The 20,804-nt window shown below is 38.5% G+C and overlaps 1 protein-coding gene across 3 annotated transcripts in view; it reads left to right on the top strand.

The window, feature by feature from the left end:
- Positions 1-20,804, top strand: part of mapre2 (microtubule-associated protein, RP/EB family, member 2) — a 70,180-nt gene that overhangs the window by 11,286 nt on the left and 38,090 nt on the right. The window contains exon 1 of one of the 3 annotated variants that reach the window (XM_072255253.1): positions 5,753-5,967. The exons of the other annotated variants lie outside the window; for them this stretch is intronic. Within the exon in view, the coding sequence (XP_072111354.1) occupies positions 5,846-5,967 (122 nt within the window). The 5' untranslated portion in view covers positions 5,753-5,845. Of the gene's footprint in view, positions 1-5,752; positions 5,968-20,804 lie in introns of those variants that run through there. 3 annotated transcript variants of the gene reach the window in all.

Here is a 20,804-nt window from a genome sequence, read left to right as displayed (position 1 = left end):
AGTTTAAGGTGAGATTTAATGGGAACCCGAGGGGGACCGTTTTCATCCAGAAAATGGTCAGTATATGGAATAAGCTGCTAAAAGAAGTGGTTGTGGCAGGCACATTAAAGACATTTGAAAAGTACAGGATAGAAAGGGTTTTGGGAGATATGGGCCAAAGTTGGGCAATTGAGATGAACTTGAATCTTGATTGGTATGGACCATTTGGGTTGAATGGTGTTCTTCTGTGCTGTATGACTCTAACTTGAAAGCATTCACTTTAAAACATTAACGTGCATCGCTGACAATTTTACATGAAAGTTGGCACACTTTCAAGTTCCATTAGCTTTATTAAAGTGCAAATTCTGACATTTCATAAATAAAGCTAAGTGCATTTGTACATGTTTTAAATATGGCACATTCATTTCTGGTGCTAGTGACCTAGTAGGAAGCAGATTGAATTTAGATATTTTTGTGCAGCTCTAAAGATTATAAACTTGAATAAGCTTGAACGTTGTGTAATATTGTACCCCCAGTACATCCCTAGAAGTGTTGGTTGTTAACACGAATAGTGCATTTCACTGTGTGTTTTGATGTACATAAGATAAATTAATCTAAATCTGAGCTGCGTCTACAGCATTAAATAGTTTTAAGAATTGACTTGTAAAGGTTTTGAGCATGGAAAAAGGTACTGTGTATGGTATTATATAGAAAGAACAAAACTGCTAGATGAGACGTTGCTGTTCTCACCCCTCTCTGCAGCTTAAAAGGTACATTGTATTCTCAATTTTTCAGTTTTAAGAATCTTTGATCTGAAATGTTAACTGTTTCTCTTTTCACAGGTGATGCTTAACTTGCTGATTCCAGAATTGTTTTTGTTTTTATTTACTGCAAGCTCAAGGCCTAATGTTTCCCCTCCCCCCTCTGATTTAATCTATAGTATGTGTGCCTTGCCTTTTTTAGCTGCCCATGTTACAACTCTGATGGAGTTAATATCTTTATTCAGTGTGCAAAGTCTTTTCTAAGATGCACACAATCTTTGTTCTTGTGTGGAAATAGTTCACGATTGAGAGTCCTTGCACAACATCCACCCAATACACCATTTTGGATGTTGTAGAATTTAAGCCCATCTCTGCAATATCATGACCATCTGGGTATTTGATAACAGGTTATTAGGTTTTACTATCAAATGTCATATTCTCTTAGAGTTGTAAAGCATAGTAACGGGTCTTTTGGCCCATTAACTTTGATTTACCCACTTTACTGGCTTTAACACATTGGTGGCTCAGCTACTTGCCTGGGTGTATCTTAAACGTTGTAAGAGTCATACCTCCACTACCTCTTCAGTCAGTACATTCCAGACTCCAACCATTCTCTGTGGTGGGGGAAAAATCCCCCTCAGTCCCCCACCAAAGCTTACCCCTCCCCCCCCACCATTAAGGGAAAAGAATTTTACTATCTACTCCCCTTAATTTTGTATAACCTCTTATCAGGACACACCTTAGCCTCCAATCCAAGGAAAACAAACCTAGTTAGAATCTTTTCTTACAGCTGTAATGCTTCAACCCTGGTGAATGTCCTCTGCACCCACTCCAGCATAATCATATCCTTCCTCCAGTTTGATCAGACTTAAACATTTCTGAATAATCAATGTTCATTATTCATTTCTACACTATTTTTGTAACATACAGTAATTTTTATGCCTTGCAATGTATTGCTGCTACAAAACAACAAATTTCACATTTCAATAATAATAAATCTGATTCTGAAAAATGCCTTTAGATGTTTTACCTGTACAGATGAAAGATGTGCTAAATGTATGGTATTATTAATTTAAGACAATTTTAAATTTATCAAACCAAAAATTTCTGCACATGGCAGTTCACTTCATTGAGATATTTAAGTACCTTGGGTTTTCTGAGGGGTGAAAAATGAAAATTTGCAGGAAATTTCTGCATGTATGTCCACTTAAAAAAAATTGTTCTATTGCAAGTTGAAGGACTGAAAGCTCCATTTTGTAGCTTCAACATCATGCACAGTTGGAATTAATGCTGAGGATGTCATTTGTAAATACGATCTTTTATCTTTAATTAGTGGATACATTGACATTCAGATTTTAGCATTCTTGGTTACCAGCATATCAGGTGCAGCATTTGTTAAAGATTGTGGTATGAGTGACTCAAATCAGTGTGTATGCAAAACACTGACTGGAAGCAGAAGCCAGAAATGGCATAACAGATATAGGGAGGTTGTAGAAACTAAGGTGACTTTGTATCGTTGCTTTAAGATTAATTTTTGTAGGACAGGACAGCGTGAAGTACATAAATGGCTGCACTCCAATAAGAGATGCCAATTTCAAACAGCTAGTGTTATACTCCAATATTCAGGATATAAAATGGATACTGTATCTTCCATATATACTTATGTTTACTGTGCTTCATTCTTTGCGGAAGGCTGCGTTTGTACGTGTAGTAGGGATAGAATCATTTGAATACAGATTGGGAACTATAGAATCTTATTTAGAATTTACTAATCAATTTCCTATAGCTCTGCACAGAAAATAAACCCCAGAAATAGATTTTAAGCTGAAGTAGGAGAAAATGGACCAGTACAAGAAATAACAAAGTAAGTTCACATCCCAAATTTACAAGTTGCTACAATTCATATTTCTTCAATTTTGAATTACTACACGTAAATGGTGATTTGGAGAACACGGGTGGTTTGAACAAGCTGAGGATGCCATGGTCGGGAGCAGGAAATGGAAATTAGTGCTGCAAGTTACATAGGCAGTTTCCATTATAAAGATAGATGTAGACATTTTCAGTGCACCACTATAATAATTTAGTAGTAGTGGTAGGCCTCCGTTGGTCGGAGTTGATCATAGATATTGCATCCTAGCTGTCTCGATACGCAAGCCACAAACTGTTGCCCATGTAGCAAGCTCTCCTTCTCCATGCATCTGATGAATCCAAAGGATTGGGAGAGACCAATACAGTTTGGCACCATCAGTGTCGCAGGAGTTGCCAGTCAACGTAGGACTGCCTTAGGGACTCCAGCTCTGAAATTTTCTCTCAGAGTTTACACCCGAAGCCGTCCCCATGAGTGGATATGGCCGTAAAGCAGCGGAGGTTTGAGATTAGAGTTTTCCTTCTCCTTGATGACCTGCCAACCAAGGCGAACGAACCCCATCTGCCCGAAGCGACTGGTGCTAAGGCTCCAGTAACCCACCTTTGCCCCTTCCCCTGTCAGTAGAAACAATACCGCCGGCCTTAGTAGCTGAGCCGCACGTGAAGGCAAGGAGCTGGATTTGGTTGTCAGAGGAACCAACTGTAATAATGAAGTTCTAGATAACTGGTACAGAGTTTTTAATTACAAAATCAATTTAGATATGTGCAGTGGCATGGAAAGGTTTGGGCACCCCTGGTTAAAATTTCTGTTACTGTGAATAGTTAAGTGAGTAGAAGATGAACTGATCTCCAAAAGTCATAAAGTTAAAGATGAAACATTCTTTTCAACATTTTAAGTAAGATTAATGTACTATTTTTGTTTTGTACAATTTTAGAGTGGGGAAAAAAGGAAAGGAGCACCATGCAAAAGTTTGGGCACCCCAAGAGATTTGAGCTCTCAGGTAACTTTTACCAAGGTCTCAGACCTTAAATAGCTTGTTAGGGCTATGGCTTGTTCACTGTCATCGTTAGGAAAGGCCAAGTGATGCAAATTTCAAAGCTTTATAAATACCCTGACTCCTCAAACCTTGTCCCAACAATCAGCAACCATGGGCTCCTCTAAGCAGCTGCCTAGCACTCTGAAAATTAAAATAAATGATGCCCACAAAGCAGGAGAAGGCTATAAGAAGATAGCAAAGCGTTTTCAGGTAGCCATTTCCTCAGTTCGTAATGTAATTAAGAAATGGCAGTTAACAGGAACGGTGAAGGCTAAGTTGAGGTCTGGAAGACCAAGAAAACTTTCCGAGAGAACTGCTTGTCGGATTGCTAGATAGGCAAGTCAAAACTCCTGTTTGACTGCAAAAGGCCTTCAGGAAGATTTAGCAGACTCTGGAGTGGTGATGCACTGTTCTGCTGTGCAGCGACACCTGCACAAATATGACCTTCATGGAAGAGTCTTCAGAAGAAAACCTTTCCTGCATCCTCACCACAAATTTCAGTGTCAGAAGTTTGCAAAGGAACATCTAAACAAGCCTGATGCATTTTGGAAACAAGTCCTGTGGACTGATGAAGTTAAAATAGAATTTTTTGGCCGCAATGAGCAAAGGTATATTTGGAGGAAAAAAGGTGCAGAATTTCATGAAAAGAACACCTCTCGAACTGTTAAGCACAGGGGTGGATCGATCATGCTTTGGGCTTGTGTTGCAGCGGGGAACATTTCACTGGTAGAGGGAAGAATGAATTCAATTAAATACAAGCAAATTCTGGAAGCAAACATCATACCGTCTGTAAAAAAAAAGCTGAAGATGAAAAGAGTATGGCTTCTACAACGGGATAATGATCCTAAACACCTTAAAATCCACAATGGACTACCTCAAGAGGCACAAGCTGAAGGTTTTGCCATGGCCCTCACAGTCCCCTGACCTAAACATCATCGAAAATCTGTGGATAGACCTCAGAAGAGCAGTGCATGCAAAACCGCCCAAGAATCTCACAGAACTAGAAGCCTTTTGCAAGGAAGAATGGGCGAAAATCCCCCAAACAAGAATTGAAAGACTCTTAGCTGGCTGCAGAAAGTGTTTACAAGCTGTGATCCTTGCCAAAGGGGGTGTTACTAAGTACTGACCATGCAGGGTGCCCAAACTTTTGCTTCAAGCCCTTTTCCTTTTTTTATTTTGAAACTGTAAAAAATGGAAATAAAAAAGTAATCTTGCTTAAAATATTAAAGAAATGTGTCATCTTTAACTTTTATGCTTTTTGGAAATCAGGTCATCTTTTACTTTATACTTTACTCGCTTAGCTATTCACAGTAACAGAAATTTTGACCAGGGGTGCCCAAACTTTTGCATGCCACTTTATAGTTGTAAACATTTTGTTAAAGAACTGAGTACAATTAACTCCATTACTTTCCCTCACTGAGCTTAAATCTTTGTTCCCTTTTAGGATTGCGTGCTAGTTATTCTCGAACAGTTCAGTGATCAAACATCTTGTCTTTTAGAAACAATAATCGTACAAATTTGAGTTGAAGTTATTATACTGTATCTAAGCAGCACGGGGTTTATAATGAGCTTTAAAATAAGATAAATTTTATCATTTTCATCCGCTTTGACCGGGATGTGTGTGTGTCTTGTGTAGCTTGTTAATTGAAGTGAATTGTTGATTGTAATTAACAAAACGTTCCGCGTTCCCATTATTATTTCTTGCATGTTTATGTGGCGACTAATTTCCATTTAAAATTCTTAAATATTAGATTTTTAATAAGAATTGAACAAGAATATGCGAAAAATAAAGAATGTCTTTATAAACGAAAACTCCGATAAAGATGATGAATTTTCCTTTGTGCTCACAGTGGAAGTATCTGCGTTTTTAAAACAAAAGTGCACGGTCTGCATTAAAGTGTCATTCTGAGACGAGAGCATGAGGGGTTATGCAACAAATAGAAGAGCACCTGTATTTACTCGTTTCGCTTTTGATATTGACGTGGCCCTATGCTGTCCCTGGGTGGATTGTTAGGTTCGAGGAGTTCGCTGGTTACTATGGTAAAATAATGTCACGTGACGAGGATGCCGCCGAACGTCTCCAGATTTTTCTTGTGCGTTTGACGTCAGTGCTGAGGTCAAGCAGAGCCCCGTAGTGAAGAAACGGGCTCTCTGCCGACCCGACAGCACGCACTGAGAAATTTGTAGTCTGGGATAGCACCAATGCCTGGTCCCACACAGCAAGCACTTTCCCCAAATGTTGAGAATAATAACGACATCGTTCAAGACAATGGCACCATTATTCCTTTTCGGAAGCATACAGTGAGAGGGGAGCGTTCTTACAGGTAATGAGAGCTCTGTAGGGATGGCTGGAAATTGCAGCAGGATGAGGAAATGCAAAGGATTACATAATAACACTGGTCTTTTAAAAGTGTTTGAGTTTTTTTAACTTTTAAATAAAATTTGGCTTAACAATGCATGGGATCATTGAAAATTTAGTAGAGGAAATTGCTTGTTTATCATGTCCTTGTGCTTTTTGCTCTTCCTTCCTCCCCTCCCTCTCTAGTTGTGCTAGTTCCTCCTTCTGTGCCGTTATTTCTGATAAGATGAAGTAATTATTTCTATGAAGTGGTACTGTACCATTCCAGTTACTGACGGAGAGTCTGGGTAGAGGCGCTGAAATAAAATGCAATTAATAAACAGAAGAATAGAACCCTCCCCAGCGAATTTCAAAAAAATGGATTCCTCAGGCTTGAGCTGCAGTTGGTATTATTAAGCAAACCAGATTGATGGAGCTTGTAAAATTCTTATAGCTGATTGGTGGAATGCCTGACTATCGAGGTCACCATGTCATGCATTCAGTGAGATTTCCTCTTGTAGCTGGCTTTTACAAAGACGCTAGATCTCCAGCACTGAGGAAATAAGAGGATATGGGCATTAAATGCGAAATGCACTTCACGTTTAGCTATAAAACGTGTTAGTTTTCTCTTAACCGTGAAAAGCAATAACAGAACTGGTGTGTGAATCGTTATTTAGACATTTTTGTCGTGGTTGGAAGCTTCTACGTCAGTTTAAAAAAAATTGGTAGCTGGGTGCCTTTTCTCGTTAATCCTTCAGAGAAATAGATCTGCTTTGTTGGAGTAGGTGGTTATTATTTGTAATTTTTTATGCATGGAATCCGTATACTAAACTGTTACAATACTTTTTGTCTAGCTTCAATTAAATCTCTGGCCTATGAAAAGACCCTTTCTCAGGAAATCCAGTTAGGCCTATAGTTTGCTGTTTGCATGCAATACTGGCTGATACTAATTTATATTTAAAGCATTTTAAAGCAATTATTTTAATAAAATCTTTGCGATAATATATATAATATGCTAACTTTTTAATTGCAGTATTGTAATGTGAACCTGGTTTGTTCAATGATTCAAGATGTAAAAGGGAAATTTAAAATACAATTCTGTTTACTATTTGACAAACCTATACTCAACACTTTTGTATAGTGTCCTTTATTTTTTATCAAATACTATATAAATTGAGCAATTGCTTGTAATAATAGAATCTGATAAGATTTTCTTGAGCTATAAATGAATATACTTTTCACTCCTATTTGTAAACTTTTCTGTTAATTGCATGATACTTGTGCAAACATTGCAAACCGTGTTCTAGATAGAGTTCAGTGTGACTGTAAGGGAAATATCAGAGTTTATAATTTTAGCAGTATTTAATACTTAATGAAGTTTTCATTATACATTGAAATATTTTCTGTTAATTATTTAATACATTTTATAAAGTTGAATTTAGTCAAAGGATTCTTTTCATAATGTTATTCATACATTTCTCTTTCAGCCATGAGTCAGATTTAAGGATGAATACCCTAAAGCTTTTCTATTAAATCATTGTTTACTGAATATTACTATTAAATATATTCCTATTTTGGAATGGGGTAAAACTGCCATTTATTTATTGTTTATCTCTATTGCCTTTGAAAATCTTTTTGTTAGCCATTCCCTTTAAGTCACTCCATCACCGTGAAGAGCAGGGAATTCCAGGATTTAACCTCTGCATTGATGAAGGCAATATCATGTCAGGGTGATGTGTGACCTGGAGGTGAAACTTCAGTTGGTGTTTCCATACTCTCACTTTTATTCTCCTTGTTGGTAAAGGTTGAGGGTTTGAGAAATGCAAGTAATTGCAGTGTAGACAGTGCTACAGTCATGATGTTACTGTGGTGGGGAGAAGGAATGATTGAGGTGGTTGGTGAAATGCAATCGAATGGTGTCAGATTTTAAATATTACTGGATTTGTATCCAGGCAAGAAGTGAGGATTCCTTCAATCTCTTGTGTTTTGGAATGAGGAGGTGAATTACTCACCAAGGGAAGACCCAGCCTTTGACTTACTCTTGTAGCCACAATATATGTATGGCTGGTCCACTTAAGTTTCTGGTCAATAGTGACCCTCAGGATGTTTGTGGGGAGTGGTGCTTTTCACTGTATCTTGGTGTACATTTCAATAATAAACTACTATCAATACTATAACGGCACCCTGCTGTATCTAATACAGTGGCGTTTGGGGGAAAAAAAGTAAAAGTAACTTTACAGACCTTGTTTGGAGGCATTTTGTCTATGTTGGAGATGCTTTTATTATGACAGCCTCACATTGAATTTTGAATCTTGGGTAGGAAATGTGGCAAACAACTTCAAGTGAAGAAGGAAAAAAATCAGAGCTCACTGCTGCAGCTGTACAAGGTACTTGGATAGGTAATTCTGGTCAACATGCTATAGAAATCATTTGATAGAGCTAAAAATGCAGATGAGATTCTGAGGAGGTCCTTGAATGGAGGTTTTTAATTACATGAAGAGATTGGAAATAATGGAATTGTTCTCACTGGAACATAGACTGAGGGATGACCTGACAAAGGTTTTTAAAGTTATTGTGGGCACAGGGAGGGTATATAGTTGGTCTCTTTCCAAAAATAGACGAGCCTAATATTAGAGGAGAGTTTAAAGTGAGAAGAGAAATGCTTAAAGGGGATCTGAGAGACATGCTTTTCTCACAGAGGTTGGTGATTATGTGGAACAAGCTGCCCAAAGGAGGTAGTAGAGCTAGGTACAATCACAACATGTACATTTGGGAAGGTGCATGGATTGGAAAGGAATAGAGGGTTAGAGGTCAAATGCAGGAAAATTGGATTAGTGCAAGTGAACATCTCTGCATAGATGAGTCTGGATAAAGGGCCTGTTTTTACGCTTTGTAACTGTTCCTATTGGAAGATGTGGGGAGGCTTGGAATTGGGATGGCTAGGGAAGCTTTCGCAATCTGTTTGGACTTCAAACTACAGTACATTTCCCACCTCTCAATAGACCTGGTCTTCCAATTCTCATCTCTGCTGTCAGGGATAATTCTCCCCCCGCTTCTCTGAGCAGTGGTTGGGGAAGTACTACTGGCTATTTTGGAAGCTCAGTAGCCCATCCATTATCCCTGTGTAGATCGTATGGGAATGATGGAAAATTGGAGGATAGCCACAGAAAAACTCAAAAGATTTAAAAATAATATATCAATAGCTATGTTAGTAACTACCAGTGGGCTGCATAAAAATTAGTCCAGTATGAAACTGACCAACCACTATGATCTTTCAGCTGTAGTTCCAGCAAACTTCTCAGAATGTCTCTTTCTAGAGCCTTCAGTTTGTCTGATCTGAGGTTTGTGGGGGAAGAGTTGAGATCTTTCTGGGGGAGTGGTGTTTGGAACACTGCTCTTTCTAGTCTTATTCATCCTTACAGCCTAAAAATATTAATTGTAATTATCTTTGAGTTTGGATCCACCAATCTTCGTTCTGATCTCTGGTCATCTTGTCCAATCTCCTTAATTTGTGTTCATGACTGACAGCCTTAATTTTGTTTTATTGTTATTAATTGGACCACTTGTCAGTTGCATTTAAGAAGGTTGGATCCTACTTTATTTGCTTTGAAGGGGTAATGATGGTACTTTATCCCATGTTTGCAACTTCAAGGTTTATTAAGTGTACTGGGAGAGGATATGGGTTTGTTAACATGGAAATAGCAAGAATTGGCTGTCTTCAAAAGAGAATTAAAGGTTATTAGTAAAACTGTTGGATATAACTTGAAGAAAAGTAATTGCAAAAATGAATTAACCAGATGAGTAGTGTGCACAACAGATATGAAATCTAAAGGAAATGAGCCCAAACGGATGAATTTAAAAAAAAAGCTGCGTAAGGGATAGGAAGTGCATGAGGTGCTATGTGAGCTGACTATTGTAGCTGAGTTGGATTAATGTAAGTCTACATCATGGGTTAAAACCACCTCATGCAGTACAGTTTGGGCTTTTTTCTGCTTTTGTTGAATAGAAGCCTAATGGCTTAATTGACAAAGGAATTACTTGAATCAAAAGTGGATTTGAGGATGAAGGTTGCTAAAGTCAGTTTGTTTGTTTTCAGTCCTGTTTCCAATCCACTGGTACTTATTAGAAAATTAACGCATATGGATATTTGGGTGGATTTTGTCTCTGTGGTGTTTTTTATAGATGTGGTAGATCACTTGAAGTGGGGTTTCTTCATACTTCACAGTCTATCACCATGAGAGAAAGGCAGAGAAGTTGTAAATATCTTCATGGTGGATCTATCTATTTGACTTGCACAAAATTTGTGACAATTTGATTGTAAAGTGCATTAACATTTGTTCTTCAGAGAAAAACTCAACTTTGTGACACTAGTCCATTTCCAGTAATGTTGGACTTATTGAAACTGAGATCACAATTCCCCCAAACATTAAAGGTAATATGCCTGAATACCAGACTGAAGACTTGGTAGCCATTGAATTTGTTGAACACCATCAACTAACATGCTCTGTTTTTGACCAATCTTTCTCTTTTCTTACCATTCTGTCTGCGCTTGTTCTACAATGTAACTATTTAGCTATGATGTAACTATTTAGTATCTTTTCTTAATTCGTAAAATCCTTTTCCTGTGGATTGATCTGAGATGTATATTTCACTTTTTGAAGTGCTTAGTGCTGCTAGTATTTTCTATTGTTTATCGGTAATACATTGTTGATCTATTGTGGCTTAATTGCCTTTTTGCTATAACTTGAATGTGTTGAAAGGCAGCCTTTCTCAACCTATTTGCCCTGGAGGAACCCTTGAAATAATTTTCAGGTCTCAAGGAGCCCCTGCGTAAAAATTATTATCTACAGCTCGTGGTACATTAGCGTGATCAGTAAGTTCTAGATGTAATAATCTAAAAATAATTATCATGCCCATTTGAGTAAAGAATTAATTTTTAGCCAACCTTTCTTGAAAAAAGTTACGCTTATCTTACCTTTCTTGAAATTAATCTTTCCTTTTCATAATTTTTTAAAAACATAATGCAAACATAATAAATTTCTCTTAAATAACTGGCTTAAACCAAAATGGGATTTAATTTTTCTAAAGTTAGGCTTGGTAGATTTAATTTAAATAAAGGTTGTGAATTGACTTTAATTAAAAGCATTACTGTTTTGAGATTCCAACGGCCATTTAAAATAATCAGCACTTTTATGTGTCATATGGTTGTGATTTGTAGTTCAGTATCTTTTCAATTTTGCTGGAGCCGTTGCTGCATTTGTAAGTTGTTTGCCACAGACTAGGCACAATGGAATAGGGGTTAATAAAATATTTTTTAAAAAGGCATAATAAATAACTAAATGAGAAAACTGCAAAAAATATGAAACCTTCACAATGTAATTCACTTCTAACCTAAGCAATCCACCTTTTGCAACAATTACAAGATAAAAGTGGCAGGCCAGTAGCTGAGTTGCGGCACGTTAAAAAAGAATTGTTTTAAAATGAAAATTTCCCTCCAATTTTCTACTACACCGGAACAGTTTGTTTGCTCCTATCAGACAGTCTACAGCGTATAAGGGGAAGTTGGGAGGGAGAAGCTGACATCACAGCTCAAGATGGGCGAATCCATGCAATGCTTGGAAAATGCACTTCATGCTCCCCATCAATCTACTGACTTACCCTCTGTGCAATACAGTACTCACCAATCATCAATGGCCTCTCCTGTCTTGTGTCAAAAACAGAATAAACAGTCCTACTGCGCACTGCCATATTGGGCTGAGAGACCTCTAATGAGATTGCAAATGGAGCTGCTTGGTTATGCCCACCACTGCAAAGGCTAACATTGCGTGTAACACAAAGTTCAGAAATTGATTATTTTCAATCACGACCTCTGGTGGAACCCCGGCTGAGAAACCCCATCCAAAGGCATGGCCTGGAATAGTAGAATGTAGACACACTAGATTAGCTGTAGCCTTTAATTACAGAGTTGCTCTTGCATGTTATTGGTTCAGTTTGGACAATATTGCTTGACAGAAGTCAAATGTTATATCAGGTAATGTCTATTATGGAAGGTCTATTTTTTAAAACCCCAGCAAGTTAACATTACCGCTGTGATTAGGCTGACACTGCAGTACAGCCAATCCTTAGCCCAGATAATTTTAATTGAAAACCATAGAATTGCAAAATAAATTATTTTAAAACTCTGCAATGTGAACTTTGACAGCATAACCAGTCGCCAAGCACCTGACTTGCATTCAATGCACAGAGATTGCAAACAATTTTTTACATTTGCAAAATAATCCTTAATCTTTCCGCGGTGCTTGGTGAACCATGATATCCTTCAATACTTGGGTTTCTGCCATGGCATTGCTCTTGTGGCTTTGCATATTTGAATAGAGTCATGGCATTCCCAGTTGCTTCCCTTGGGCTCTTCTGAAAACTTCCATAGTTATACTTTTCCATGCTGCAAGTTACTACTTGGCATCACTCACAAACAGATGGACCGAGTTGTTCATTTTTGATGCATCACAGGCCACCAGGAACTGTCAGGTTTTTATTGTGAGACAATTTGCTTGACCTTGTGGAATATTCCCATTTTCGACTACTAGAGCTGAAATCTACAATCACAGGCACTTCAGTGAGCAGCTTTGTTTTAAAACATCTTTTTAAAACTCTATCGATACTCAAAATTGACGGATCCTGGAATACAGACTTAAGTTATGAGTGCATTTCCCCTTTAAGAAAGCGGAAGTCGTGCCAAACTACAATTAAGGTTGAACTACCGAGGCCTTAGATCCCCACTGTTGACCATGCTGCTGGCAAATGTACATTCTCTAGAAAATAAAATTGAAGACTTCAGTGCAAGATTGTTATACTAGAGTGACATCAGGAACGGCTGCGTATGTTGCTTCATGGAAGCATGGCTGTCCCCTGCCATTTCAGGTGCAGTGCTGCAGCCCAGTGACTTCACCATTCTCCGCAAAATCAGGACAGCTCAGTCTTTTAAAGGTAGAGGAGGTGGAGTATGCTTTATGGTTAATTAATCATGGTGCACAGATGTGGCAGGTTCTGTTTCCATCTTGCTCACCTGACCTAGTACATCTTGTGGTAAAATGTCATCTTTTTTTATCTGCTGAGGGAGTTTTCCACCATCATCCTGGTACATTCCACCTCAGGCTACTGGCTCTCCATTCGGCCTAGGATCACTTGGACAAGAGTAATATCTACATCAGGCTGCTGTTTATTGATTATAGCTCAGCCTTCAACACAATCATGCCCTCAGTTCTAATCAACAAGCTCCAAAACCTGGGCCTCTGTACCTACCTCTGTAACTGGATCCTTGACCTCCTTATCGAGAGACCACAGTCTGTGCGGATCGGAAAGAACATCTCCTCGCTGACAGTCAACACTGGGGCACCTCAAGGTTGTATGCTTAGCCCACTTTCTACTTTCTCTACACTCAAGGCTGTGGTTAGGTATAGTTCAAGCATCATCTATAAATTTGCCGATGACAATTGTTGGCAGAATTTCAGATGGTGACAAGGAGGTGTAACGGAGTGAGATAGATCAGCTGGTTGGGTGGTGTCACAACAACAACCCTGCATTCAACATTATTAAGACCAAGGAATTGATTGTGGACTTCAGAAAGAGGAAACTGAGGGAACATGTGCCAAGTCCTCACTGAGAGATCAGCAGTGGAAAGGATGAGCAGTATAAAGTTCCTGGCTGTCAACCTTTACGATCTATCCTGGGCCTAACAGATTGATGCAATTACAAAGAAGGAACAACAGTGACTATATTACATCAGGAATTTGAGGAGACTTGGTATATCACCAAACACTTGCAAATTTGTACAGAGGTACCATGGAGAGCATTCTAACTGGCTGCATCACTGCATGATATGGAGGATCCATTGCATAGGATCGGAAAAAGCTGCAGAAAGTTGTAAACTCAGCCAGTTCCATCATAGGCAGTAGCCTCCCCAGCATTGAAGACTCCTTCAAAAGGCCCCTCTGCCATTAGATTTCTTAATGGACAATGAATTCATGAACACCACTGCACTATTTTTCCCTCTATTTTTGCACTAATTTGATTTTTTAATACACACTTTAATTTAGTGTTTTTTGTACGCATTTCACAACAAATGCCAGTGGTATTAAACCTGATTCTGATTCTGAAATTTGCAACATTCTGCCAGTGATGTGTTTATATGATATTTTTCATTTGGGTAGACATATCAAGGCATTTGACAGAACTATTATCAGTTACAGAATTTCACCAAGCCAAAGGATATGAGGATTAATGCTGAAAGTGTGTTTAAAGGAGGACTGTAAAGGAAATGGCAGTAGAAAATTAAGAAAATGCCGGAGTTTAAAGACAACTTATTAGGAGACATGAAAACTAAAGATGAGGTGAAAAGAATGAGGGGTGCAACAAGAGTAGGGTTAGAGCAAGTGCTATTTTTTTGTAGGATTTTAAGGTTGGAGGAGGTTATATGTGGGGAGGGATGAGGCCGTGAAGGGAATAGAATGAGAAGATGGGAATTTTAAGTTCAAATTATTCATCAAACAAGAATCTGTGTAATGAGCACATAGATAATGGCTAACAATCTTGAGTCAGGATACTCGGAATCTGGTTTATTAATATCTCTTATATTGTGAAGTTTTGTTTATGACAGCAGTACAGTTCAAGACGTAAAAATTACTCTGTATTAGTTACAATAAATCATGCAAAAGAACAATAGTGAGGTGATATTCATAGGTTCATGGATTGTTGATAAATCTGATGGCAAAGGAAAGGAGCTGTTCCTAAATCATGTGTGTCTTCAGGCTCCTGTTCCACCTCCTTGATGATAGTAATGCCATGAGAGCATTTCCTGAAAAGTGAGGGTCCTAAGTGATGGATGCTGTTTTCTTGAGGCACTACCTCTTGATGTTCTCAAGGTGGGGAGGGTTGTCATGATGGAGCTGTCTGAGTCCATAACCCTCTGCAGCCTCTTTCAATCCTGTGTGTTAGAGCCTCCATACCAAACGATGATTCAACCAGTCAGAATGCTCTTTACTGCAATCTGCGGAAATTTGCGAGAGTGTTTGGAGGCATTTCAGAGGAGGTTCACCAGGTTGGTTCCAGCAATGAAGTGGTTAGCTAGCCTATGAGGAGAGATAGAATTGCCCGGGAGTATGCTTGCTGAAAATGATAAGGATGGAAGGAGCAGAAAGTTATGAAAGGGTTTGATAAGATGGAGGCAGCAAAGTTCTTTCCAATGGTGAATGAAACTGGAATGAGGGATCATACCTCAAGATTTGGGAGAATAGATTTTTGGACAGAGTTGAAGAAAACCCTGCTTTTTCTAGAGAGTAATGACTGGGATGATTTGACCAGGGAATTAGTAGAGGCAACTTCATTAAATACATTTACGATACAGTTCAATCTATTTTTTGTATAGCAGGGGAATAAATGGTTATGTGGAAAAGACAGGTAGCTGAGTCCACATCGGCCATGATCTTACTGAATGGTGGAACAGACTTGATGGGCCAGCTGGCCTACTCTTGCTCCTATTTCCTCTGTTCTTGGACCAAATCCCCTCAAACTCCAAATAAAGTATAACTGCTGCCATGCCTTCTTCCTGATTTCATCAGTGTGTTGGGTTCAGGATAAATCATCTGAGATGCTGATGCCAAGAACATGAAGCTTCTGACACTTTCCACTTCTGAGCTCTCAAAGAAAACTGGCATATTTCCTATCAACTTCCCCATTCTGAAGTCCACAGTCAATTCCTTGGGCTTGCTGTCTTTAAGTGAAAAGTTGTTGTTGCGACACCATGCAGCCAGCTGATCCATCTCACTCCTGTACATCTCCCTTGTTGTCATCTGAAATTCTGCCAAAAGCAGAGCTGTCATCGGTGAATTTATAGATCATGTTTGAGTTGTGCCTAGCCACACAGTCATTAGTGTAGAGAGAGCATAGGCTAAGCACGCATCCTTGAGTTGCACCAGTGTTGATTGTCACTAAGAAAGAGATGTTATTACTGACCTGCACTGACTGTGGCCAAGTATTCAATTGCAGAGGGAGGTAAAGAGGCCCAGGTTTTGAAGCTGTTAGGCCAGTAGCAGCAGACAGTTGAATAACAAATTTATGGAGAGGACAAGATGAAAGCCAGCCAGGAGACACTCGGGCAAAGACAGTTTATGTTGCAGTGGTCTTGGTCACTGCGATCAAATCAAATTGTTATCATTCCCTCAAAGTCATGGGGCAGCTGTATTTTACAGTAACTTGTGTATAATCAGAACAAACATAAGGAGCTTGTATTACCAGAAAATAATTTGTATCTTATTAAGTATTAAAGGGAAAATAAGAATTGCGTGGTACTGATGTAGACATTGGACTTGAATCATCTAAAATGGTTTGCAAAGTAATTTAAATCTTGTATAAATTATTCAAGAATTGGTTTATTTGCAAATTTTGGACAGTCTACTTCAAAAATCGATATTGATGTGAAAATGAAGTTGCGTAGCAATCTACAAAATATGGTGACATTCGCTCAATAGTAGAATGGTGGAACTAACTTTTATCGGCGGGATAGGGATTGAGAATTTGACGGCAAATGTTTATTGTTACATCATTGGTAACTGGGTTATATGAAAAAGAAAATTCTTATTTTAGAGTGGCCTAAAGTACCAGGATGGACAGCAGATGATAATCAAGAACATCATGTTAAAAAAGTTCCTTGGTAGAAATGAAGTTTTACCCAGGAGATGGAGTCAGGTTTCCATATTCCTCATTTAGCCACATCAGATGCTTCTTTCCCAAACTTCATGAAGAACCATATTTGTCAATAATCAATATTCAGTTCTGACTGAAATTGATTTCATGCACGTAGGATCTGGTATTGATTACTAGAATTAAGTTTTATTTAGTTTTAAGTTTTAAGTTTCACAAGAATTTGTATGAGCCTATTCACATTCTCCTAATACTTGTAAATCAAAGAGCCAAACATTGTTATTTAAATTATAAATGCCAGTTAAAGTTCTTTAAAAATATATTCATTGTTCCATTTTCATTTTGTTAACTTTCATGGATTGTATTAAACAAACCGTATAGTTATTTTAGCTATATTGAATTTACAATGTAACACAAAAATTTAATCCATCCTCCCTTTGATTTTCACAAGTTGCAGAATAAGATATTCTATGAGAAAATGTGCTCTGTTTCTTGTCACCTTGGAAATTCAAGCTGGAACTTGAAATAATACAGGTTTCCCCCGCCATCTGAAGGTAGAGCGTTCCTATGAAACGGTTTGTAAGCTGGAATGTTGTAAAGCGAAGAAGCAATTACCATTTATTGATGTGGGAAAAATTTGTAAGCATTCGCAGACCTACCAAATCAAGCCAAATAACACAAAACCTAAAATAACAGTAACATATAGTAAAAGCAGGAATGATATGATAAATACACAGCCTATATAAAGCAGAAATACTTCTCTACAATCATTGCCTGCACTGTTCTCTGTAGCGATCTCACGCAAGCGGTCTCGGCAGAAACACTCTTTCCAGTAACCTTTAAGCTATGAAGCTGCCAAATCATACCAAATAACGCATAAAAATACACAGCCTATATAAAGTAGAAATAATGTATGTACAGTGTAGTATCACTTACGGAAATCAGGAAGACAGCGCCGAGCACACTGATGATGGTGTGTTAGGCTGAGTCGTTGGAGGTTGGAGTGGTACAGTGGTCCCCAACCTCTGGGCAGCGAACCGATACCGATCTGTGGAGAATGCAGCGGTAGTTGGGACGCACCCAGCACATCTTTAAGAAAAAAAGCCGAAATAAACAAGCTAATTAATTAGGTGCTGCCCGGCATGTAAATGTCGGCCCAGATCAGAGGCGACATCCAGCTACCGCTGCATTCTCCGCGGCAATGTATCGGTCAGCGGCCGGGGGTTGGGGTGGTGGGACACTGGGGTGTCACCTCATCGTTGTCTGTTTCCATCACGGCAGGCAGATCATCTTCTTCTATGTCTGCCTGCCTCGATGTCGAAGGTCGAGGTTCGTCGTCTGCTGTGGCTGATGTGGAAGGCTTGAAAAACGACAGTATGTTTGCCGCATGCATTTTTCTCTCGTACAATTCTTTATAAGTACTCAAACCATCTTGCAAATATGCCCTAAACTGACGTACTCTTTCAAAATTAAAGTCGTACTTTATCTTTGCAGCGAAAATCTCATGCAGTTGCTTCATGTTCAGTTCCTGGACGACTTTGCTTTCGGTCCGTTCGCTACTGCATTCGGATTCAATTGTTATCCTTTACTCTTCCAATTGCATCAGCTCTTCATCTATCAGTTCTTGGTCATGGGATGCCAAAACCTCTTCAGCATCGTCGTCGTCAATTTCCACAAGCCAAACTCACTTTGTCCTTACTTCGTTCACCACGATCAAAACGCTTAATTATGTCTAGTTTTACGCCAAGTGTAACACCCTTACGAGCTCTTTTAGGCTTTTCCGATACCTTAGAACTCATCTTGCTAATGGCTGTTCACAGGCATGTGTTTAAGTAATGCCAGCTAGAATGCAGTTCCAAATCCAGGGGAGGAGTGACTGCTCAGGGCGCACGCTGCTTTTTTTCATGCGCTGCCTTTTTTCGTAACAGTGAGAGCACCTGTTAGTGAAAACAGGTAACTAATGTAGGTCTTTCGTAACAGGTTTCGTAAAGCGAATCTTTGAAAAGCGGGGGACACCTGTAATTAAGGGGGTCTTTCCAGAGAGGATTCTGAATGCCTTTCATATGGATGAATGCATTTTTGTATTAAATGAAACAGATTTTTTTAGGGTGAAGCAAATGGCCTGACCGCTTAACTTGTAATTAAAATGTATTTGTACGCAGGGAACAAACACACTCACACACTCACTCTGCTGGAGAAACTCAGCAGGCCAGGCACCATCTACAGAAAAGAGCATAGTCGATGTTTTGAGCAGAGACCCTTCATCAGGACTATTTCTTTCGAAGTAGAAATTTTGATGATTATTGGAGGTTAATCAGCAAAGCTTTAAAGGAAGATTCTATAATGTCAGATTAATTTGATTGAAATGTTTGAGGTGGTGACAGGGAATGGATCCGCATAATGCTGATAACCCTATCTGTTTGTTATATATGCTAATGATCTAGATGTGATTATAGGAGGTGTAATTAGTAAGTTCATGACTGACACAAAGATTGGTGGTAATGATTGTGAGGGGAGTACTTTCTGAATACAGAATGATATTGATCAATTGGTAAAATAGGCAGAAAAATAGCTTGTGATATTTAATTCTGAACAATGTCAGGTGATGCATTTTGGAATGACCTGTAAGGCTTGGGATAAAGACAATGGATCTTGGGAAGTACAGAATGACTTTGAGAATGCACATTGAAGGACTCCTGGGAGCAGCACAACAGGATAAGATAGCCTTGAAGTTATACGAGTTACTTGTCTTTATTGTCACTGGCATAAAGTATAAGAACAAGATTGAGGTACCAGTATTAAAAAATGTTGAACAACCCCCATCTGGAGTACCGTGTACAATTCTGGTTGCATTGCAGTCTAGGAAGGATGGCAGGATATATAGTAGGTGCTATTTAGGTCATCATAGTGATGACAAGTACAAGTATGTTGACTTAAAAGTAGAGCCTGGATAGATTGTGTTCCCTTTGTTTGTACTGGAGTAGGCTGAGGGGGACTTGACTGGTATGTACAAAACAGAGAGAACTGATTGGAATAAATTTTTCACCCAGAGGGTATCTGAAATTTGGGATTTGCCTGTATGTGTCCCCATGGAAAGATTGGTTGCTCATTCCCACTTGCCTCCATTCAAACTGGGAATTAATAGTTTTGGATTTGTTTTTAAAACAACTTTTTTCAAGCTTGTAATCTTTCCTCTGGGCATTCCTTGAGTTGGTTTTCTAATGATGACCAACATCACTGGAAGTGATGATATTGAATATCAAAGCAAGCTCAAAAGGTCTGAGTAAGCTACTCCGGTGATTTTTTTTTTAGTACTATTGCTCCCACTTCAAGTATCAAAATTAGCTCTTGGCCAAGGAATTATTAATTCCATTAAAAATTAATGCTGAGTAAAACTCTTTGTAATCAGATTTCATGCCCGTGACATTAACCCCTATAATAAACCCATATTCACCTATGCACTTGCCAGCTTTTGCTCCACCCCTTCCATTCACCTGTTTATGCTAGCTGTCTCTCATTCTTTCCAGCCAAAGTGAAGAGTCTCAGCCAAAAGACATCGAATGCTCATTTCTCGGCTGCCTGACCTGCTGAAATCCTGCAGTGTGTTGCTACAAAAGCAAGATGCACCAGTTGTTGGAGATCTAAAATAAAAATACAGGTGTAATGGGCTTATCTGAAACTGATGATTTGAGTTTCCTTCAGTAATTTAATCTGCCCAGTTTGAATGCAGAATTGGTGTTCTTCAATCTATGATTTACTTTGGAAAAATGAAAGAGGTTGACAACAAAAGTAGTTGGAATGGGATGTGAAACTCAAGTTAAAGACACTTGAAGTTTTAAGTAGCATTCACACAGTGAAAGGAATTGATCATAGAATTGCATGTTTTTGTGCAAAATACTGCTGAAATTGTCTACTGTTCAATATTTGATTTTGGGTATTTTGAAGTTGTATTCATATTCATTGGTGAAAAAGTAATGAATTGGTAATGATGCTCTTGTAAGGATATTTAATGGATTTAATCAAACTTTATTTCCTGTTTTAAAGTTGGTTTGTTGCCTTTGAAAATGTAACATTAATAAAATTTTGTTTTTAACTAGGTGTTTTTTTTAGTAAAAATTCTATTCA

The sequence above is a fragment of the Mobula birostris genome, chromosome 1 (genome assembly GCF_030028105.1).
Source record: "Mobula birostris isolate sMobBir1 chromosome 1, sMobBir1.hap1, whole genome shotgun sequence".
NCBI classification, from domain to species: domain Eukaryota; kingdom Metazoa; phylum Chordata; class Chondrichthyes; order Myliobatiformes; family Myliobatidae; genus Mobula; species Mobula birostris.
Note: the sequence above shows the minus strand (reverse complement) of the source record. Positions and strands in the feature narration are given on the sequence as shown.